Source organism: Ochotona curzoniae, unplaced genomic scaffold (assembly GCF_017591425.1).
Source record: "Ochotona curzoniae isolate NIBS_2020 unplaced genomic scaffold, NIBS_Ocur_1.0 patch58, whole genome shotgun sequence".
Taxonomy (NCBI): Eukaryota; Metazoa; Chordata; class Mammalia; order Lagomorpha; family Ochotonidae; genus Ochotona; species Ochotona curzoniae.
In genome coordinates, this window is record NW_024467037.1 from 379,309 (window position 1) to 403,081 (window position 23,773).

At 44.0% G+C, this 23,773-nt stretch overlaps 1 protein-coding gene and 2 non-coding genes across 5 annotated transcripts in view; all 3 read right to left on the minus strand.

Annotated features, from left to right (window-relative positions):
• The window catches only part of LOC121168106 (nucleolar protein 58), a 30,804-nt gene extending 12,394 nt beyond the window's left edge, over positions 1 to 18,410 (minus strand). For 2 of the 3 annotated variants that reach the window (XM_040997886.1, XM_040997887.1), the window contains exons 1-5: positions 18,193 to 18,410; positions 11,135 to 11,211; positions 9,272 to 9,324; positions 3,480 to 3,601; positions 1,603 to 1,739 (exon numbers count right to left, since the gene is read on the minus strand). In XM_040997886.1, the coding sequence (XP_040853820.1) occupies positions 1,603 to 1,739; positions 3,480 to 3,601; positions 9,272 to 9,324; positions 11,135 to 11,211; positions 18,193 to 18,237 (434 nt within the window). In that variant the 5' untranslated portion in view covers positions 18,238 to 18,410. Of the gene's footprint in view, positions 1 to 1,602; positions 1,740 to 3,479; positions 3,602 to 8,945; positions 9,227 to 9,271; positions 9,325 to 11,134; positions 11,212 to 18,192 lie in introns of those variants that run through there. The other variant, XM_040997888.1, reaches the window with a different exon arrangement.
• Positions 9,081 to 9,167, minus strand: LOC121168121. The gene has a single exon (XR_005885692.1). It is a non-coding gene; the product is annotated as a small nucleolar RNA SNORD70 (small nucleolar RNA).
• On the minus strand, positions 9,701 to 9,786 carry LOC121168122. The gene has a single exon (XR_005885693.1). It is a non-coding gene; the product is annotated as a small nucleolar RNA SNORD70 (small nucleolar RNA).
• Positions 18,411 to 23,773: the final 5,363 nt, after the last annotated feature.

Here is a 23,773-nt window from a genome sequence, read left to right on the forward strand (position 1 = left end):
AATAAAAAATAACTCTTAAAAAAAAAAAAAAAGATTTACAGGGAGAAGAAAAGACAAAAGAGGGAAAAAACATCCTACTGGTTCACTCCCCAAACGGCCAAAATTGGGAATAAGGAGCTTCTTCCAGCTCTCCCACAAGGGTATAGGGTCCTAAGTAACTGGAACATCTTCCACTGCTTTCCAATGAAGTAAGTAGGGAGCTGGATGGGAAGTGGAGCAGCCAGGACATGAACTGTTATGCACATGGGATATTGGCACATGATGCCTGTTGAGCCATGGTGCCAGCCACTAGCCTGTATTTCTGCAACGTTTAGTTTGTGTATGAATGAAAAACAAGTTAATACTACTACCTAATTTAGCAACAGCCATACTAGCTAATGATTTTTTTTCCTGCACATTGATGCTTTATGTCACCTAACTGTCACACTCTAACATCCAGAAACAGTATTGTGAGTACTTCTGGGATAGTTGTAGGAGCTGCCCATGTTCACAAATATCATTGACCTTGCCCCACAGATGTTATTGGCTGATCAACTCTACCTCCATTTGGGGTCATTATCAAATGTTGCGAAGGAAACATGACTGCAGTGATTGAACCAATCAATCACAGCTCTGGATTTTGACAGTTTTCCTACTTGTAATGCCTACTACCATGTTCCTCCAGACCTTTGTATATTCTGCTCTTACCTCTGCATCTCAGCAACTTCAGTTCCTTTCATGAGTTTGTGTATCTTTACATTTACAGGTATACAGCTTTGTTTACTGTAGTATTTATTCATTCACTGAACAGACTGACAGAAAGAGCTGTCATTTCCAAGCTTACTCCTGCAATGCCCATAATGGCCCATCAGGCAAACGCTGGGAGCTATACAAACACCTCCACGTGAGCGGCAGAAACCCAGTTCTAGAAGCCTTAACCACTGCTTCCCAGGCTTGGCAGGAAACTGCAGTCAGGAGCCAGGCTGCACTGCTTTGAAGCAGTCTGCCCTTAGCTCTTCACTTTCATTACAGAGCATTTCATAGCAAAGTAGTAATGCCTGTTCCAAGGGAAATTCAAACTTAGGAGGGACAGTTTTGGGAATTCTACACAGAGCTTATCAGAATGTAGGTCCATGTGCGGATCCCCACTAGCTACACAGATCTTGACCATCAGCTATTTAATAAGGCTGGTGCAGATTTAACACTTACAGGTATCTTTAGTTCAGTGCCTAACACATTTTTGGATTAAAAAAACTTTAATTTCAGGCCCGTCATGGTGGCCTAGCAATTAAAGTACTTGCCTTAAACTCACAGGGATCCCATATGGGTGCCGGTTCTACTAATCCAGGCAGCTCTACTTCCCATCCAGCTCGGCTTGTGGCCTGGGAAAGCAGTCAAGGATGGCCCAGACTTGTGACCCTGCACTTGTGTGGGAGACCTGAAGAGGTTCCTGGCTCCTGGCTTCGGATAGGCACAGCACCTGCTGTTGCAGTCCTTTAGGGAATGAATCATCAGATGAAAGATCTTCCTGTCTCTCCTCCTCTCTGTATATCTATCTTTCCAATAGAATAAATCTAAACAAACAAACAAACAAACAAACCTGTAATATCTAGTCATTCTTACCTGTGAGCCAATCCAAGACACATAGCTGCCATTTCACGTGGTTCTACCCCAGGGATTAATCCATCCATTTGTGAACGAATTCCTCTCATGAGTTCATTAACAACAGGGCTGTGGATACAGCTGAGATTCAACTTTTCCTACAAGAACAAAAACATTTCTATTTTTAAAAATTTGCTGGAATTACCAGATATTAAAATAGCATTAAACACGTGATCTGTTTGACAAAATTTTAAATGTAATGGGTCTCTACAAGCTACACCTGAGCACATATAAGCTCCCCCGAAGACACCTTGAGTGTACAAACTAGGCTATAAAAGAACAAGCCCACCAGCGTTGTGCCATAGCACGTTAAACTTCACCTGCAACCACAGCACCCCTTACAGACACAGCTGTTCCATTTCCAATCCAGTTCCCTGCTAATGCACCCAAGAAAGCAGAAGATGGCCAAAGTCTCTCACATGGGAGACTCGAAAGCAGCTCATTCTCTCTTCTAGTTTTTCAGTAGGTGAAAATAAATGAATACCTAATTAAAAATACTTCACACAGGAAATATTTACAAAGAACTACTTACAAGATTACTAAATGGGAAAAAACCAGTTATTAAATGAGTAAGATTCAAATAACAGGCTCCTTCTCTACAATACAGCATCCCTTAATTATTTCCAAAATCATACACATGGTAATGTATACACATTGATCACTTTTATAAGTTAAGAAATTATTTAACACGCAGTTGCAGAGGCAGGCAGGGAGATTTCCCATCTGCTGATTGTCTCCAGCCAGGTAGAATCTGGATTTTCTAGATGGGTGCAGAGGCCTACACACCAGGCCATCTATCTTCTGTTGCGTTCCCAGGAACACCAGCAAGGAGCTGGATGGGAAATAGAGCAAATGGGACGCAAACAAGTGCCCAGATGGAGTGCTGTTGCTTTAGGCAAGTTTAACCCACTCTACCACAATCCTTTAAAGAGTGTTTAAGATTTAAATAGTTTAATTTCACTTTACATATACAATGAACATGCAAATTATACTTTTCACTATGCTTAAGAACAATATTTAGCAGTTCATAAATTCTTTTTTTATTTTTTTTTAATTTTTTTTATTATTTTTTCATTGGAAAGGCAGATATACAGAGAGGAGAGACAGAGAAGAAGATCTTCCGTCCGATGATTCACTCCCCAAGTGAGCACAACGGGCCGATACTATGCCGATCCGAAGCCAGGAGCCTCTTCCGGGTCTCCCACACGGGTGCAGGGTCCCAAAGCTTTGGGCCGTCCTCAACTGCTTTCCCAGGCCACAGGCAGGGAGCTGGAAGGGAAGCGGGGCTGCCAGGATTAGAACCGGCGCCCATATGGGATCCCGGGCGTGCAAGGCGAGGACCTTAACCACTTGCGCCACCGCGCCGGGCCCCAGTTCATAAATTCTTACACAAATCACAAGCATACTTTTAAAACTGAGAAGCTGCAAAGAAAAAACGTGGATACAACAAACTCACCATTCAGCAACACATCTTTCTGTAACTGTGATTAACACATATGTACACATTCACTCTAGCACTAATATCTAAATTACATTCTCAGACTTTGTTACTCTTGTACATAATGTATATATGCTACACTGATATGGAATTAGAATGTTTTAGTTCATACAATACTTAAGAGGTCTGCTTTCTTTCTAAAATGCTAATTCTAGAATGAATAAGCATAATTATGTGCTTCATTCTACTTATTTTAGTAGAAATTAATTATTGTCTATCCTAAAGGAGAAAAAAACAAGGATAAAGGTTTATGATAAGCAGCCTATTACAAAGACAAAACTTTCAAGTCAGTTGTACAAGAGCTCTAAGAAGCAGGCCTGAAAAAAAACCATGACTTTACCTTTATGACTCCTCCCAGCTTAGCATCAGCTACAGCCAGAGGCTCATGAGCTTCTTTTACTATTTTCTTCAGAACCTTCTTCAGCTGCTTATTGATTTTGCCCTCCATCAAAGCTGTGAATGCTTTTCAGGAAAAAAAAAGAAACAAGAGTTAACTCAGATTTTAACTGTGATGGCTTATCTTAAATTGAAAAATAAAAATAATAATGAGCTATACAAACATCATCAAAAATAAAATGGTTAAAATGTGCCCTTTGAAAAAGCCAAAATTTACACTGCTTCTGAAACGTGTAAAGGTGCACACTATACAATCCCCACTGACCTACCCTTGTTTCTTCACCAGAGCCAGGGGTGGAAGCAAGCTCAGGGTTCCTTCCTCTGGGCTAAACAAAACCTCCTGGTCTCAGAGAATTATGAACTGTTAGAAATCATCTACTCAAAGAAGACAGATTTGCTTTCCTACGTCACATTAGATAGACTGGCTTGATGCTCTAGATTGTGAAACATGCTAAAATATTAAAATCGGCAAACGGAGTGAGCTCTTCCAGAGTGCTCCACGGGCTTATGTATATAATCTCCAACAAAGATGAGTTGTAAACCTCCAGTGATCAACAATGTACTAACTTATACCTCTCATTCTTCCTTAGAGCAATGCTTCCATTTTCTGAACTTTCATCTGGGGATAACATTTGTCTGGCTTCTGGTTGAGGTTAAAGTATGCCTGGCAGGAAGAAAAGTCATAACTTGTGAGGTAATTTGTGTTTTATAAGCCTAGGACATGGGGAACTCAAGGTAAGTAACCCACATAGGGGCTCTGGACCCAAGTACTTGAGCTAACACCATTGCATCCTAGGGTGCAAATTAGCAAGAAGAAAGACTGCAAGTAGAGCCAGGACTCAAATCAAGCACTCCCCGCCATATGACATGTGAGTGTTTTAAACAGTACCTTAACTGCCACACCAAATGCATGCTCCAAAAATTAAAGTATTAAAATTCAACTTCTTGCTCATTGTTCTTAATCTCCAGTATCATCTATGGACTACTTCAGCCAGGGGATTCTGGAGAGATTTCATTGTGCTTAGAATGGTGAGATCGGCAGCAATTCAGAACTGTTTAACTACGAAAACGACTTAAGCAGTGTCCTCAGAGCATGCCCCACACTGGGAACCCTGGGATGTTTGGGAGGTGGGGTGGGGCTTCTCCCTTTATCTCACCCCAGATAAAAGAAAGGAAAGAGGAGGGAATGTGGAAACAATGGTTTTACCCACTTTCCTATAGCCCTTGACCATTTTTTGCCCTAATCAATTATGTAAAGGTTATAAAAGTAATTTTAAAATAAGCGGTTTGTTTAAAAAATGTATTTCTTAAACATAAAATGTATATTCTACATCCTTTCTTACATTTATACTTTTTCCTTTAAAAATTTTTTCGTATTTAATGTCTCCCAAGACAAAATATGATAGATCAGCCCTGAGAAAGATATATTTTTGAAATGAGATAATACATTTTCTTTAAAAAATAGTTAATTATGGTACATAATACAAAAAATACGAGGACTCAAAATAAACTTTTCCACATAAATGGCAAATGAATTCCAGCCACTAAGACCCATTCTTGACATAACACACTCAGATTCTTCCCAAAACTACATGGATGAAGTCATGTACCAAGCCAACTACTGCTACCTTGGTTTTATCATGTCCCAACTGCCATATAGAGGAAACGGGAAGTTGATTCCTACGAAAGAACTCTGCCTTCTTAGTGATGCTCATTTTTATGGTACAAACAGGAACACGCACTGTAGAGATTTCTATTAGATTCTTGAAAGAGCTCAGTCTTTCTCATTTATACTGAAATATTTACTATTATCACTACTGTGTTAGAAACTAAGGTTCTGACTATGATACAACCTCTATCTTCACAAAACTTAAGCTGAGGTGGTTTGACTTTAAATTCTCACCTAGTTTGTAATTTTCCCATTTACCTGTTTCACAGAACACAAAAAAGTTACAAAGGGGAATTCAATGATTCAGATCTCTGGGATTGTGTCAAGAATTAAATGACAAGCTTGAAGTGATAAGCACAAATCTGACAACAATATGTGGACGATAGAGGAGCTATTAATACTAACTTGTGAGTGCTTGGTACAGAACACTGACTCATCGCAGAGCGCCTGCTTTCACTTCTGGCTCTGTCATTTTTTCCCTCTCTGCTATCAACCTATCCTCCTGCTTCCGTCCATCCTGGGAGGCTGCAAAGGACAATGGTAGTATTCCCAGACCCTGGCATCCACACGGGGTTCTAGGTTTCTGGCTTTTGCTTGGCCTATCCTTTAGGGGAAGTGGATGCAGGTTCTTTTTTCAGTCTGCCTTTCAAACACAATGAAAGAAAATAGGTAAATAAATGCATAAGTGCAACAAAAAAAACCCACTTCACGAATGAACTCTCATTCATCTTTACATTTTTTAAAAGATTTACTTTTTTATTGGAAAGTCAGATATACAGAGAGGAGGGGAGACACAAAGAAAGATCAGTTCATTGATTCAATCCCCAAGTGACTACAACAGCCAGAGCTGTGCTGATCTGAAGTCAGGAGCCAGGAGACTCTTCCAGATCCCCTATGTGGGTGCAGGGTCCCAAGGCTTTGGGTCGACCTCCACTGCTTTCCCAGACTACAAACAGGGGGCTGGATGGGAAGTAGGACCACGGGGATTAGAACCAGAACCCATATGGATCCCAGTGTGTGCAAGGCAAAACTTTAGGCATTAGGCTACGGTGCCGGGCCCTATTTTCAACATAAAATGATTGGTCTAAAATATCTTCAACGGGGAATGGCAGTGTGGTGCAACAAGTAAAGCTGCTGATTCCAATGCTGGTATCCCATAGCGTACTTGAGAAAAAAGTGGAAGATGGCCCAAGTACATGAGCCCCAGAGTCCAGGTTCCTAGACTGGGCAGGGCCCAGTCCAGGATATTGCAGCCATTTGGAGAATGAACCAATATAGGAAAGTTATTGGGCCTGGCCAGGTAGTCTAGTAGTTAAAATTCTCACCTTGTATGTACTGCAATACCATATGGGCACCACTTCTAATCCCAGTGGCCCCATTTCTCATCCAGCTTCCTGCTTGTGGCCCAAAGCCTTGGGACCCTGCACCCGCATGGGAGACCTGGAAGAGGCTCCTGGCTTCAGATTGGCACAGCTCCGGTCACTGGGGCCAGTTGGGCAGTAAATCAATGGACAGAAGACGTTCCTCTCTGTCTCTCCTTATCTCTGTATATTGTCTTTCCAATAAACGAAATAAAAAAAAAAAAGTTATTGGACCCTGCATGATAGCATAGTGGTTAAAGTCCTCGCCTTGAACTTGCCGGGATCATATATGGGTGCCAGTTCTAATCCCAGTGGCCACACTTCCCATCCAGCTACCTGCTTGTGGCCTGGGAAGGCAGTCGAGGACGGCCTAAAGCCTTGGGACCCTACACCCGCGTGGGAGACCCGGAGGAAGTTCCTGGCTCCTGGCTCAATTGGCGCAATACTGACCGTTGTAGTTACTTGAGGAGTAAAGCATCAGATGGAGGGTCTTCCTCTCTCTCTTCCTCTCTGTATATCTGCCTTTCCAATAAAAATAAATAAATCTTGGCCCGGCGTCGTGGCCTGGCGGCTTGGGTCCTTGCCTTGGACACACCAGGATCCCATATGGGCACCGGTTCTAATCCAGGCAGCTCCACTTCCCATCCAGCTCCCTGCTTGTGGCCTGGGAAAGTAGTCAAGGCCAGCCCAATGCTTTGGGATCCTGCACCTGTGCGGGAAACCTGGAGGAAGTTCCTGGCTACGGCCTCTGGAAAGGCACAGTACCAGCTGTTCTGGTCACTTCGGGAGTGAATCATCAGACGGAAGATCTTCCTCTCTATCTTTCCTCCTCTCTTTATATCTGACTTTGTAATGAAAAAAAAAAAAAATCTTTTAAAAAATATGTGATTCCAGTATGATATCCCACATGGGCGTCAGTTCAACACCTTGCTGCTACACTTCCTGTCTAGCTCCCACTGTCCTGCTTGGTAAAGCAGTAGAGGATGGCCCAAGTGCTTGCATCCCTGCACCCACGCAGGAGACCCAGAAGAAGCTGTTTTCTTCTGGCTTTGGACCTGCTCCAGCCAATGGGCCATCTGGGGAGTCAAATAGCAGGTGGAAGATCTGTCTCTCCTCTCTCTACCTTTCAAATGAATAATTAAATCTTAAAAAAAGACAATTTTTCTCTGTTACTTCTTCCCTGTCACTGTCTTTCAAATAAATCATGATTTTTATATATATACATATGTATATATGTATGTGTGTATATATATATATATAAAGGTTTATTTATTTATTGGAAAGTCAGATATACAAAGAGGTAGAGAGACAGAGAGGAAGCTCTTCCATCTGTTGATTACTCCCCAAGCAGCTGCAACGGCCAGAGCTCATCCAATCCGAAGCCAGGATCCAGGAATTTCCTCCAGGTCTCCCACGTGGGTGCAAGGTCCCAAAACATTGGGCCGGCCTTGACTGTTTTCCCAGGCCACAAGCAGGGAGCTGGATAGGAAGTGGGGCTGCCAGAATTAGAACTGGTGCCCATATGGGATCCCGACACATGCAAAGCAAGGACTTTAGCCACTAGGATATTGTGCCGGACCCATAAATTGTATCTTTAAGAAAGAAATGTCCCAAATAGAAGAAAAAGGAATTTACAAGAGCCCAATTATCAGTGCTACAGCTCTTCAAAATTCCAGTTGTTCTTAATGTATTTCATGTAGACAGCACCCCCTACAGCTAAAACATGGCTAATACACTCCTGCTTGTGATTTCACCCATACTTAGGGCTCCTATGTGGCTGTAACTGCTGATGTGTTGGTGAAGGAGCCCCAGATAATAATTCGTAAAGAATAAAGAAACAGGCCCCATAATTGGGTCTACATTCAGCTGATCCCTCTGCTAAGGCACGTTAGTGTTCCAGAATATTTAGCTGGATTCCCAGTCTTCACACTGGAAACTATATCCCTCCCATGGATGGATACAATTACTTACATTTGTCAAAATCTTGGCTAGTTTAAAATAAGTCTTCCTCATACTTTTTTATTTTCAAGTTACACTACCAACTAACCGGTCTGTGATTCAGAACTTAAGAAACCAAGAAGCTAATAATTTGGATTTTATATCTGTCCTTGCTATTTTATCCCACACTTGGTCTACTATAATTAATTATAAATCTAGCTGAAGGATAAACAATCACATCCTTTTAGATCAACAAAATTCTTGAGCTTTTCAGCACCTTTTTATTAAAATTGCAGCCAGCCAATCAACTGAAAGAACTTCTTTTAGTTTCCTTTTTACTATTGATTTTTCTCGGCTAACAGTTTTCAATCGTGATTATAGCGTTTCTCAACTGTATTCCTGGACTCCAATGACAAGAGAGCCGTGCACTTGCCCACATTACCTTGGTCCCTTGCAGAAGAGCTTTTACTGAATTGTGCTTCAGCATTATGCTATTGGTTTCCACAGGGAGATCAAATTAACCACTGCTCACCTCTCATCGCATGAGGGAAAACAGCCCTATGGTGAAAAAAGCTAACTCAATGTTGTCTCAGTGGTAGTGACGAATTTGAGTCAGATCACTTAAATTCAGTTCCATTGAGAATGCATCATTGACAACATTGAGTAAGATTAACTCAGGTAACTGAATCAAACACCGTTCAACAAGCAAACCAATAACCAGTTTTCAAAAGCAAAACAAAACAAAAAGCCTCTAATCTTTAACTTTACCTGCTAAGGCTTCTGCTGTATCCTGAAATTTCTCAAAATGTTTTAGCTTTACTCTAAAATTAAAAAGAGAAAGAACCAAGTTATGGGCATGCATTGATTTCTGCAAAAGCTACCTAGCTGGAAAAGCAGTGTTGAATGTTTTTCAAAGCACACACCAATACAGAAATTTGTCTACCATTGGTTGTCAGGGCAAGGTTACAACTTCTTTATAACATGACCAAGTTTTCCAAATGTTACGCCAGTAATGTCTGAACAAGTTTGCAAGTAACTTAGGCCAAAAGTAAGGAACACACAGAAGAGTTTTAACATATAGCATAAAATTCACTCAAGAAAAAAAAAAAAACATATATATATATGTAGTTAGATCAGATTCCAGTTAACCCCTTTTATTCCTGATATGTTAAGTTCACGGCAACATTTCCCAGTTAATTCATTGCTGTCTCAGTGGTAGTGACGAATGCTTGAGTCAGATCACTTGGATTCAGTTCCAACAATACATCATCGACAACAATGAATCAAAGCATGTAACTCTTTCAAAAGAAGAACTGGGGCCAGTGGAAGACAGTCTGTATTCCTGGTCACCTGCCACCTACATGGAAGACTGGAAAGAATTCCAGGCTCCTGGCTTTGACTTGGCCAGTCCCAGCCATTGCAGTCATGTGGGAAGGAAATCAGACAACAGAATATCTAACTCAGCCTTTTAAACAATCATAATAAAAGAAAAACTAGTCTTCCATTTGCCAAGTATAGTGATATTTTTAAACATGGTTTCCTTTGAGCCCAACGCAGTAGCCCAGTGACTAAAGTCCTGTGCATTTCCATCATTCCATATAAGCACCAATTTGTATCCTGATTGCTCCATTTCCCATCCAGCTCACTGCTATGGCCTGGGAAAGCAGAGTAGAACGGCCTAAGCCTTGGAACCCTTGCATACAGGAGGGAGACCTGGAAGAAACTGCTTGCTCCTGGCTTTGGATTGGCTCAACTCTGGCCATAGCAGCTACTTTGAGAGTGACCCAGCAGATTCTTTCTCTTTGCCTCTCCTTTACTCTGTAAATCTGACTTTGCAATAAAACTTTAAAAAAAATAACAAAGTTTTCCTAAGTAGTAAGGGAGCACAGGGGTGGTTCCTTAAGTAACACACTTAAATGGGTTGAAAGTTCGTTCAACTCCCTACTTGTATCAGCAGCATCACCACTGACGTATTTAGGCTCTTGTAGAATATTTATCTGTGCAAATGCTACAACTCCATGGTTTTGTTTCTGTAGTTGCTTCGTTTACCATTTAGTTGGGTTTTAACACTCCCCATGAGATTAAGAATCCTACTTTAGTGCCAGCAGCAGCAACAGGTTAATTATCAAACACTCGCTGGCATCAATGAACATAATTAGATATGGATCTCCCCAAAGCCACAAGCATCAAGCAGATCAGCCAAGGCCTCATGGATAGACCACATTCACCAAATGAGCTAATTCAACTGTTCAGCTGTCAGCTATGTCCCACCACTCAAGGCATAGTCTGGGCAAAGTTACACTGCATCTCATGCCAAGGAGAAACTCCCACATCTTGCTGGTTCTCTTATAAAACAGAATAGCAGAAAGCACAAATCATTCCATGCTTCGAATAATTAACAACCTTTCAAGAAGAAGTTATACTTAACTCCTAATCTGTGCTTCCAAATCTCCTGTAAAATAGGAATGCTGGGGTGCTGTTCAATCCAGCATGCAACTAACAAAACTATTAGAAATACTCTATATTACACATGAAACATCTATAACCATAACAGTATTTTCCTTGAAACAGTAAAAAAAACGTGCAAGACAAATAAGCTTTTACTAAATCATTATTTTCAAGATTACTTACATTTTATTTGCTTTTTCTGGAGTTTCAAATTCTTTCCACAAACTGTCAACCTCCTGAAGTTTCTTCTCATTTAGAACCTGAGGTTAAAAAAAAAGCATGCTTTAAACAACAAAGTCACTTAACTCCTCAAGTACAACCATACAGGCAGAATGGAGTGGTAACAGCTATTTTTCTCACTAAAACAGAAAGCTAATTTCTCATTTATATATACCATCAATTCTAAGCTATATCTGTGACAAATTTTAAAATAAAGAAGAAAAGAGGGTGGTGTTTGTACTGTGGTACAGCAGGTAAAGGTGGGGCCCTACATCTATATGGGAAACCAAGAAACTCCTGGATCTGAGCTTCAGTCTGACCCAAACCCAGCCACCGTAGATGCTTGGGGAGTGAACCAACCGATGATAAGCCTCTCTCGTACCTCCTCTCCAACTCTATCCTTCAGAAAGAGGGGATAGGACCCAGTGAGATAGCATATTGGTTAAGGTCCTCGCCTTGAACGCACCAGGATCCCATATGGGTGCTGGTTCTAATCCCGGCGGCCCGCTTCCTATCCAGCTCCCTACTGATGGCCTGGGAAAGCAGTCATGGATGGCCCAAAGCTTTGGGAGCCTGCACCTGTGTTGGAGACCCAGAAGAGCCCGTGGATCCTGGCTTCGGATTGGCTCAGCTCCAGCCATTGCGGCCACTTGGGGAGTGAATCATTGGAGGGAAGACCTTCCTCTGTCTCTCCTCTCTCTGTATATCCGCCTTTCCAAGAAAAATAAATAAATTCTTAAAAAAAAAAAAAAAAAAGAGGGGATAGCTAATCAATCATCCGTTGTCATTAATCTATAGGTATAGATCCTTTAAGACTCTTGGGATGTTTGTGGTAACATTTAATGCAAAACTTCAGCAAAACGCACTTATCAGAAGTGTATTTTAGAGGGCTTAACCACCTAGAATTGCAATGTAGAATAGTCATTACTAATATCTAAAATATTTCTATTTTTTTAATGTTTTAGGAAATACTTTGTATACGCATATATATTATTTCTGTAGGAAAAGTTACTGGAAGTAGAATTAATAATCTAGGATTTGCACAGTTTGTGTTGACAGATACTATCAACTACTTTCTTCAAAAAATAAAAGACTGTATATTTATTTGAAAAGTAAAGAGTAAGTGTGTGTACACTGACTGACTCACTCTCCAAATAAACCACAATGGATCGGCTCAGTTCCGGCCACTGTAGCCACTTAGGGAGTGAACCACAGACAGAAGATCTTTGTCTCTCTTTCTCTGTAAATATGACTTTCCAGTAAAGATAAATTAAAAAAAATTTTTTTAATTCTCATTGTCCTCTACACCCTTATCAATCCACCTGAGATTAGTCAAATGTCCAAGATGCAACCAATCCTAAAACGCATCCACCCTACATATTTACCACATCTGAACCTCAAATGTCTTGTTTTAATACATTTTCATTTGAAAGACAGATTTACAGAGAGAAGATGCAGATCTTCTGTCCTCAGGTTCACTGCCCAAATAGCCACAATGACCACAGCTGAGCCGATCTGAAGCCAAGAGCCAGGAGCTTCTTCTGGGTCTTCTACACAGGTGGCAGTAGCCCAATGCTCTGGGCCATCCACTATTGCTTTTCCAGGCTACACACAGGGAGCTGGAGGGGAAGTGGCATAGCCAGGACACAAACCAGAGCCCACATGGGAAGTCGGCACTTACAGGCAGAGGATTAGCCAGTTGAGCCACTGCATACCCCCATGTCTTAAAATTGACAGCAGGCTGAACTCGTATATGAAATTTAATGACACAAAGCATGCACAAGCACTACAAACAATTAAAAACACCTTGTAGATAAATACTTTTATAGAACACATAAAAATATTTATTATCTCCTTGTAGTCTAATACACTCTTTCGCAATGAGAGGAACTCGATATTGCAAGTTGTAGAAAACCTTTAGTTTATCAAATGAGTAAAGAACGTGCTTTGTCTAAATCTGATACCATACACAGCTAGATTCGATACATATACACAACTAGAAAAGCTTATCAAAATAAACCAAACAGGCCCAGCACAGTAGCCTAGCAGCTAAAGTCCTCACTTCGCACACACCGAGATCCCATATGGGTGACCATTCTAATTGCATTGGCCCTGCTCTACTTCCCATCCAGCTCCCTGCTTGTGGCCTGGGAAAGCAGTTGAGGATGGTCCAAAGCCTTGGGAACCTGCACCCCTATGGTAGACCAGGAAGAAGCTCCTGGCTCCCAGCTTCTGATCTGTGCAGCACCGGCTGTTGTGGCTGCTTGGAGAGTGAATCATCAGATGGAAGATCTTCCTCTCTCTTCTCCTCTCTGTATATCTGACTTTCCAATAAAAATAAATTAATCTTCAACAGAGGAATAAAGAATGAAATAAACAACTGTTAAGCATTGTATAGGGCACCAAAATATACAAGCTAATAATAGTGATGAAGCTTTAGACTTTAACGATAATATTTGTAATTATCAACCTTCTGAAACTAAAGTTAAAACAGCAAAGGAAATGCCAGAAAATCACAGTGTTTCAGCCCATCCAAACTTCTTTAACACCTTCCTATGACTAACGAAACAAAACCAAGCTGCAACATTTTGGGAAAACATTAATGTCGGAGGCAGTCACAACAAAATGAGATACCACCACACCTTCTGCTTTACAGTTATCTACACATTTTTCTAATACTCAGCTTTTTATTTGAAAGGCATAGTAAAGGAGAGGAAGAGATAAACAGAGAAAGAGCAGAGAGGTCTACCCAAATGGTCTCAAAAACCAGGGCTGGAAGCCAAGAGCTGGAACTCATGATCCCAGCACTCTATCTTCCGCTGCTTTGCAGGGCACATTATGAGAGCTGGATAGGAAGTGGCGCAGCGGGACCACTAACCAGTGCTCAAATGGGATGCTGATGCTGCAGGGGGGTGGCTGAACTGCTATGCCACAATATTCGTCTCTCTAACATTTTTAATTGCAGATTTTCTCACAGAAACCTTGGAAGCATTTATATACAAAATGCAATTCTGAATTTTATAACTTTAAGGGGCAAGTGTTGTGGCATGGTGGATAAAACTACCCTCGGCAACACGAGCACATCATATTGCACTGCTTTATGTGGTAACTGCTCCACTGTTGTTCCAGCTAATAGCCAGGAAAGAGCAGATGGCCCAAGTGTTGGGTGCCTGTATTCACGTGGGAGTCCTGCAAGAAGCTCCTAGCTCCTGGCTTTGACCTGGTCTAGCTCTGGACCTCGTGGCCATTTGGGGAATAACAGGCAGGTGAAGATCTCCCTCTCACTCTATCCGTAAATTTTTTTAAAAAAAGATTTATTTTTGTTGCAAAGTCAGACATACAGAGAGGAAGATCCGTCCACTGAATCACTCTCTAAATGGCTGCATCAACATGAGCTGTGCCTACCTGAAGCCAGGAGCCAGGAGCTTCCTCCACGTCTCCCGCAGGGGTACAGGGTCCCAAGGCTTTGGGCCGTCCTCGACTGCTTTCCCAGGCCACAAGCAGGGAGCTGGATGGGAAGTGGGGCTGCCAGGACATACCTGGTATGTATAAGGCGAGGACTTTAGCTGTATCAGGCCACAATGTCTTTTTTTTTAAAAAAAAAAAATCGGGCCCAGTGGCGTGGCCTAGCAGCTAAAGTCCTTCCCTTGAACACGCCGGGATCCCATATGGGAGCCAGTTCTAATCTCGGCAGCTCCTTTCCCATCCAGCTCCCTGCTTGTGGCCTGGGAAAGCAGTGGAGGACAGCCCAAAGCTTTTGGAACCTGCACCCGCGTGGGAGACCTGGAGGTTTCTGGCTTCTGGCTTTGGATTGGCACAGCACCAGCCACTGCGCTCACTTGGGGAGTGAATCATCGGACGGAAGATCTTCCTTTCTGTCTTTCCTCCTCTCTATATATCTGACTTTGTAATAAAAATAAATAAATCTTTTTAAAAAAATCATTCATTTTCAATTGGAAAGGCCGATTTACACTGAGAAGGAGAGACAGAAAGATCTTCCATCCACTCCCTAAGTGTCCACAAAGGCCAAAGCTGAACTAATCCAAGCCAGGGCCAGGAGCTTCCTTGGGGTTTCCCATGTGGGTGCAGGGTCCCAAGGCTTTGGGCCGCCCTCTACTGCTTTCACAGGTCACAAGCAGGGAGCTGGATGGGAAGTGGAGTTGCCGGGATATGAATCAGCACACATATGGGATCCTGGTGGTTTCGAGGAAGGATTTAGGCACTAGGCCTCCACACTGAACACAACTTTTATATTAATGGCTGGTTTCAAATCATGTCCATATTTCACACATACTCAATATTTACAGATAAGATTAAATGCTGTAATTTGCTTCACAAGCACGCAGTGGGGATAGGAGAGTTCTAACACCAAAGTGGACCGGAACAGGAGTGACAGCAGCACACAGGGGTTGGCGACAGTGACAAACAAACCCTCCAATCTACAGCAAAAAGAGCCCCAACTTGCCACATACCAAAAAACATCTGCCCAATTTCATTTTAATGGGTTACCTGAAATTTTGTTTTATTCAAACAGTTAATGTTGAAATTTTACTTCAGACAGAAGGGGCAAATAATGTTTTCTGAAACTTATCTGAGCATGAATAAATGAACAGTTTAAAATGTAAACTGCCAAAAAAAAACCACCTGTAATAGAGATTAACTTCCAAAGCACTAAGTGGAAAAAAAAAAAAAACTTACTACAAAATACTAAAATACCACTAACATGAAATTTCTAGAACAAAACTATAGAAAAAGCTGAGGTATCACACTAAGCCTCTGCCTGCAGTTCTGGTATTGGCATCCCTTACAGCTGCAGGTGGGTCTCAACAGCTCCACCTCTGATCCAGCTCCCTCTGATGGCCTGGGAAAGCAGAGGTCGGCTCAAGTCCCTGCACCCACATGGGAGACCTGGAAAAGCCTCCCAGTTTCAAAACCTGCCCACCTCCAGCCCCTGTGGCCATTTCGGGAGTGAATCTGTGGGTGGAATACCTACCTACCTCTCTCTCTCTAAATCTGGCTTTCCAATTAAAAAAAAAAAAACTGGATTGTAAAACTGACTGCAAAATTGTACAAATCTTGCTAAAACATGAGATGAGTTACACAGCATGTAATATCCTGCTCAATAATAAATATGAATATTTGACATACACATCAATTCCATTATTCCAAACCTTGAGGGAAAAAAAAACGTTATAACACTGCCACACTGTACAATACAAGCTTTAAATGAGTTAAAATCTGGGTCTGGAGTGGTGGCCTCGCAGCTGTACACGCCTGGATCCCTTATAGGCACTGGTTCCAATCCTGGCATCCCTGCTTCCCATCCAGCTCCCTGCTTGTGGCCTGGGAAAGCAGTCCAGGATTGCCCAGGCGTTGGGACCCTGCACCGGTATGGGAGACTTGGAGAAGGCTTTTGGCTCCTGGCTTCAGATTGGTGCAGCTCTGGCCATTACAGCCATTTGGGGAACTAACTAGTGTACTGAAAACCTTTCTGTGACAATAGCCTTTCAAATAGTCACATAAATCAATCTTTAAAAAATAAATAAAAACTGATTTCCACAGCCACACCAGCCGCATTTGCAGGGCAAATAACTGTATGTGGCTAGTGCTGCCAAACCACAGCTGGAAGTCTGGCATGAACGAAGGCTGTCTTGATCTTAGCCTATGTGTCATAACATGACAACATACAACCGTGTCAGTGAACAATAAAACTTTAGTCTCATTTTTTGAATCTATAACCATGTATACCCTACACCTAATTAGAGGTGAAAAAAGCACTCTCAAACAATGGTTTTCAAGGAACCAATATAATCTGATATGTGCATTTCAAACTATGAAAAGGGACGCTAATCACCTTGTACAATAGGTGCACTTCCACCTGCTTTAGCTCACATACTGTCACACTTGTTTCTAAATGTACTGTTGTTTTTTCATAACATCGCCCAAGCACTACCATCTAATCCTAAAATACTGTGTCTATTTACTCAGCAAGCATTAACATCAACTCCAATTACACATCAATCAACATTTCGGTATTGAAACACAACTTACTCATCCAATATTCGATGTTACATAAAGAATTCCTAATTTTGAACAGTAACGTGTTGATCGGTAACAACGATGAAGTTATAATGAAAAAAATTCACTGATAAATCCCGACTCAAAATACTGACAGACCACACCGGCTCACAGAATATGCAGAAATCTACATCATTAGGTAAAATTCCCGAAAACTGAAAAAAAGTGAAATACACAAGCTGCAGAGTTCTAAAAGTAACTACTGCTGACAGTACCTTAAAGCTGCCAACACCGTTAATAACGGGTTTCAAGCCTCGGAAAGATAGGCAAGGCTGCCTCCTAATCTCGGATACCTCAACGCACTACAGGAAGAACCCGGGGTCCGGCCATTGCTTGGCTGAATCCTTAAGCTAATTTCAAACTTCCCCTAAAGAAACAACCAAATCTCAAATCGTTACCGCCAGCCCCGATTCCTCCCCTAGATTTCCAATCTGAAACATCGAACTGCCTGATGTACACAGCTGCATTTTACCGTCCAAGCTTCCCACAGCCCCAGCCCTACATCCGCGGGATCTCCCACAACATCTTCGCTCCATCACCTTAGTACTTCTCAGTTCCACCTTCGAAATCCCTCTACCAGCTTCCCTCCCCCACCAGCCCCAAGGCTCAGCAAGCCGACCCTGCCACATTCGCGCAATAACGTCCTTCCTTCCAGTCTCGGTCCCCCGCTTAATCCAGCGTCCCTGGGAAGACGGCACGCTCTACCAGGTCCCCCTGAAGTTCTCGATCGGTCTTCACAGGTGAACCGCGCCAAACCCTGGGACGCAGACACGCCGGGGCCACGTGCTCACCTAGCGGCGCCCGCTGACCCGTCCTCATGCAGAGCCGGGGACCCACCAGGCACCCGTGCGACCCTAGGCAGTTCCACCCTCCCCTGGAGGCACCCTCTCCTCTCCCTGTCCAAACGGGTCTCCCCCGCCCCCACGGCTCATCGCCCACCTTACCTTAAAGATGGCGTACCCGACCGACGTCTCAAACAGCACCAGCATGGTGAAGCCGGCTCAGGGGGCCGCAGCGCCCGTCACACCGTGATATCGACGAACAAAGACGAACCTGCGGCCCCAAAAGCCCGCTGGGCCGCGACGGGCAAAACGCGAAGGCGCACGTCTCCCCCACAGGAATCACACCGCGTAGCCCGGAGCTGCTACACAGTACGGCATGTGGGACACCAGAACGCGCTTCTCCTTCGCCACGGCTTCTGGGAAGCTGACGTCACTTCCGACAGCAGCCTGCCGCTGAGCGTCCCACCTCTTCCGGAATGTTCCCGCCGAAAGGGGGCGAGTTGGAGCTCCAAAACATCGCGAGATCTATTAGCGGTGGAGCCGAGTGTCACGTCGCCTGGCCATGCGCAATAAAGTCATGGCTGCGGCGGTGTTTGCAAGGCATCTTCGTGAGTGTCGTCTGTCCGGCCTTACTAATTCTTGACAGAAAATCCCCATCCTGGGATGGAGTGGAAAGGAAATCCTGGACTGAATAACAGGAAAAAGTGAGGGAAAGGTTTGGCGCGGTAGCGCAGCAAGCTAAGCCCTGTGGCCTCTTGTTCGTGTCCCGGCTGCTCCACTTCCCATCCGGGTCCCTGCTTATGGCCTGGGAAAGCAGGGGGAATAAACCAAGTCCTGGGGACCCTGCACCCGCGTGATGGACCCGGAAGGAGCTTCTGGCTGCTGGCATCTGACCAGCCTGACCATAGCGGCCATTTGGGGAGTGGATCTGTGGGAAGCACAGATCTCTTGTCCTTCTCTCTGTAAAATCTGCCTTTCAAATATAAATAAATTAATTAGTTAAATTAATGAAAATACGTTTTAAAAGCGGAAGGAAATTAACATGTTAAGGAGCAGGGTAGGAATTAACTTAAGCATGTGAGAGGAGCTATAGAATCAAAATGGGAATTTCTGAGTTCCTGAATGAATTAAGAAATGGAGAGGCAGACTGTGGAGCTGGACCGGCAATTGTGCTCAAAAGGATTGCTCATGTTCTAGAACCATGTAAAGGTCAATCCCACCTTGCTCCCTAGGGCAGTTCAGGGCAATCTTTTGGACCCTACTGCAAAGGTGGTGTGTGAGGTACGGGACCCTGTGCTAGTCATGTCCTGGGAGCAATTTCTTAGATTTCACGCCCAGAAAGACCTCTATCCACTAATATCCCAGAAGAAAAAGAGGAAGGAAAAAATGGTGGGCCACACTCATTTATAGGGGGCTGAACATTGGGTGTTGAGATAAGCTGCTGGCTGCATCACAAGTAAGCACTGGTTCAAGGCCCTGCCATGCCACTTCTGATCCGGCTCCCTGCTAGTGTGTCTGGGAAAAGCAGCAACAGGTGACATGAGTACCTAGGCCACTGCTGCTTACTGGGGATAAAAAATGGAATTTCAAGCTCCTGACCATATAGATAAATTCTGTTTCTCTCTCTTTTTCTGTATCACTGTCTTTCAAACAAAACTCTACAGTCTAAAGCAGGTTTGGCTCTTAGTTCTTTATAAAGCTGTCTACCTGATCTGTTAGGTGTATTTATATATAGATATATATCACCTATATAGACAGATATTTTTATTTATTTCAAATATTTTTATTGCAAATGCAGATTTAGAGAGCGGAAAGACAGAGAGAAAGATCTCCCATCTGCTGGTTCACTCCTTAAATGTCTACAATAGCTGGAACCTATATGGGATGCCTGCATTTGCGGGCAGAAGACCAGTTAAGAAAGGCATCATGCTGGCCCATAGGATATATTCTTTTGATTAAACTTTCCTACTCTGGGACCTGGTGTGGTAGCCTCGAGGCTAAAGTCCTTACCTTGAATCCACTGGAATCCCATAAGGGCACTGGTTCCCGTACCAGCTGCTCTACTTCCTATCCAGCTCCCTGCTTGTGGCCTGGGAAAGCAGTAGAGGACAGTCCAAGGCCTTGGGATCCTGAACCCACATGGGAGACCCAGAAGAAGCTCCTGGCTCCTGGCTTTGAATTGGCTCAGCTACAGCTGTTGCAGCCACTTGGGAAGTGAATTAGAGGATGGAAGATCTCTCTGTCCTCTCTGTACGTCTGATTTTCCAATAAAAATAAACAAATAAGAAATATTTAAAAGAAAAATTTTCCTAGTTCGGCCTGCACTGTGAAATGGGCACCAGTTTGAGTCCCAGCTACTCCATGTCTGATATAGGTTCTCTGCTTATGTTTCTGCAAAAGCAAAAAAGGATGGCCCAGGTACTTGGGCACCTGCAACTACTTGGGAGAACTACATGTTCAGGCTTTAACTATCCTAACCCAGCCCTGGCTGTTACAGTCATTTGGAGGAATGGACCCACAGATGAAAGAGCTCTATTTCTTGCCTGTAAGATCTATCTCTATAATTCCACCTTTCAAATAAGTAATTTTATTTGAAGTTTCACTAGCATGTTTGCTGCTGCTTTCTGTCTCATGTTTGAAATTCTCTTCTCATGCAATGACGGTGGCTCTCTGACAGCCACCTATAGCAAAGGTGTGGAGGGGTCTAGGGTGAAGACAGCAGCACAACTGATTACACCTGTAGCCGTAGTCCAGTGTGATCGGTAAGACAAGAGAAAGCAATGGATAGATGTAAGAGGAGGATAGATGGTTTTACAATATTGTTTAACTTCAAGATATTTTTCTGTCTAACTTCCTTAACATTTGCTGGAGAGTTGTCTGTATTTTACGCTTTCCTATATCCATATAGAGCATTATGCTGTACTACTCAAGAAATAGAATCTCATTAAACCTTTAGTATGGGAGGCGGGAGGCAGTGACCCACTGCCATTCTCAGGTGCCTGTGTGCTCCAGCCAAGGGGAAGAGGTGGGGAACCCTTGAGAGCCTGTGGATGAAGGCTTGGGGCCAGGAAGGACAAAGAGTATAGCAGCGGTAGGCATGTGGGGACCTGGGAGCTCACCTCTAGGCAGGTGGAGTGAACCTGGGGATTTCCTCATGTGCTTGGTCCTGGGTAAGGTGAGGAGAGAGTAGGGAAGATCCCCAGGTCAGCACGCTGCTCTCATGTGCTGGTGAACCAGGCCTGGAGACTTCAGTGGGTCTTGGATGTGTGGAGGGGTAAGGCTCCAGGCCAGCGTATGTGCCCTGGTGCGCGGCAGAACACCAGACCAGCACACCACCCACTGTGCTTCCAAAAGCTGGGCTGGAGAACGTATAAACTCCTGGGCACAGGAATTGTGAATTGGAGCCTGGTGTAATAACCTAGCAGTTAAAATCCTTGCCTTGCCTCAGACGAAGTTTCTTTGTAGATCTCTTCCTATTGAACTGCTGATCTCAGAACCCCAACCATGAAGAGACTATGTCAGCCAATAGATTTCATCTTGGATAGATTTCATTGTGATTAGAACAGCAAGATGGGCAGCAATTCAAAACGGTTGAACTATCAAAACTGCTTGAGCAGGACCCTCAGAGCATGCCCTAGAATAGGGACCTGGGATGGGTAGGAGGCTGGGTGGGGCTTCTCCCTTTGTTTCTCCTATGACCCCATATACAGGGGAAAAATGATTATATTAGTGTGGAAACAATAGTCATACCCACTTTCCTGTAGTCCTTGACCCATCGTGCCCTAATCAACTATGTAAGATTATTAAATAAATAAATAAATAAGACAAAGACTGGCTACTAAAAAAACAAAAACAAAAAAACCCTTTCCTTGCACATGCTGGGATCCCATATGGGCAGTGGTTCTACTCCCGGCAGACCACTGCCCATCCAGCTCCCTGTTAGTGGTCTGGGAGAGCAGTCAAGGACAGCCCAAAGCCTTGGGGCTCCTGGCTTTGGCTCAGCTCCACTCCCTTTATTGCAGCCATGTGGGGAATGAATCAGTGGATGGAAGATCTTCCTCTCTGTCTCTCCCCCTCTGTTTTTATCTGACTTCTCAATAAAAAATAAAGTGGGGCCTGTCGCGATAGCATAGCCTTGAATGTGCTGGGATCCCATATGGGTGCCGGTTCTAATCCTGGCAGTCCCACTTCCTATCCAGCTTCCTGTTTGTGGCCTGAGAAAGCAGTTGAAGACAGTCCAAAAGCCTTGAGAGCCTGCACCCGCATGGGAGACTCAGAAGAAGCTCCTGGCTCCTGGCTTCAGATTGGCTCAGCTCCAGCCATTGCAACTGCTTGGGGAGTGAACCATCAGACAGAAGATCTCCCTCTCTGTCTCTCCTCTTCGCTGTTTGTCTATCTGCCTTTCCAATAAAAATAAATAAATATTTAAAAATAAATAAATAAGATGAAACTTAAAAAAAATTGTGGATTGATTAGGCAAAGGTGCAAGGGGATATGCAGTAAGGGAGACAATCCTGGGAGTATCTTGTAGGTGAGGACTAACTCCTGAGGGACTTCCAATGACAAGGCCACTGTACTTGCAGATAAGCGAGAGGACTGAGACCTGGTGGTTTGGAGGGGTGAGACCAGAAGAACTTCATGGGTTAGATCAATGCACCAACCTACATGGGAGACCTGAGCTGAGCTTGTTAGCATGGAACATTGCTAACCACCACACACAAGGCCACACCAGTTATGGCTGAGGGCCTATCTGGCAGGGCTAGATCCCAGTACCTGACAGTGAATGTCAGATCAGGGGACAGACGGGTGACAGTAGGACACGACACCAACCAGCACGCAAGAGAACCAGATCCAGGGATAGATTCTGTGGGAGATATGTAGGCCCAACCCTATGGAATTACAAGTCCTGCTGGTTAGCTTAAGAGTTGGGATGGTGATGGGCTGAGCTAGGTGTGACCATGGAATTCACCAACACTCACAGGTACTGGGGCTAGGAACAGGCTAGGCAGGTTCAGGCTGCAGCACCTGCATGAGCACCTTTAAACAGGGTGTAAGGTGGGTTGGGTCACAACATCCACCAGCTCATGCAAAGGCTGGGACAGATGGGGCAGGCCATGCCAGGTAAGGGTCTAGCACCTGCTGGCGTATGTGAGATCTGGGTCTGGAAGTGGAATTAATGGAGGAACTTGGGAAACTCCTCTGGTTGGTTATAGCTCCCACTGGTGAGCACGTGGTCCAGGTGTGGGTGTTGAACAGGCTGGGTAAGGTAGATCTATCCATTGGCAAGTATGTGAGTTGATTTTGGAAGGGGGTGGACGGGGTAGGGCCAAGCAAACACTAACCCACTGGCAAGTGCAGAAACCAGGATGGAGTGCAAGTCATGCCAGGCTAAGCTGTCACACCTACCAGTTTGCATGAGCCAGGAATGGGAGCAGATTGAGCAGGGCCAGGTTCCAGCACCTGCCAGTGAGAGTTAGGACTGTGGGCTAACTGGGCCAGGCCAGGCTGCAGCATCCTAAGGCAAAAGCCAAGACAGGGGAGAGGCTATGCCAAGATGGGTCAGAGCAATCACTGGCATGTGCGAGATCTGGCTAGGATCAGGCTAGGTTGGGGAGCTAAGGACACAACCCTGGCCGGGTTGTGGTTCTTACTGGTGAGCGCGGGGGCCGGAGTAGGGGCTGCGATCTGGTCTGGACATGGCTGCAATGACCTTTGGCATGGGTGTGGACTGGGTCTGGGGTGT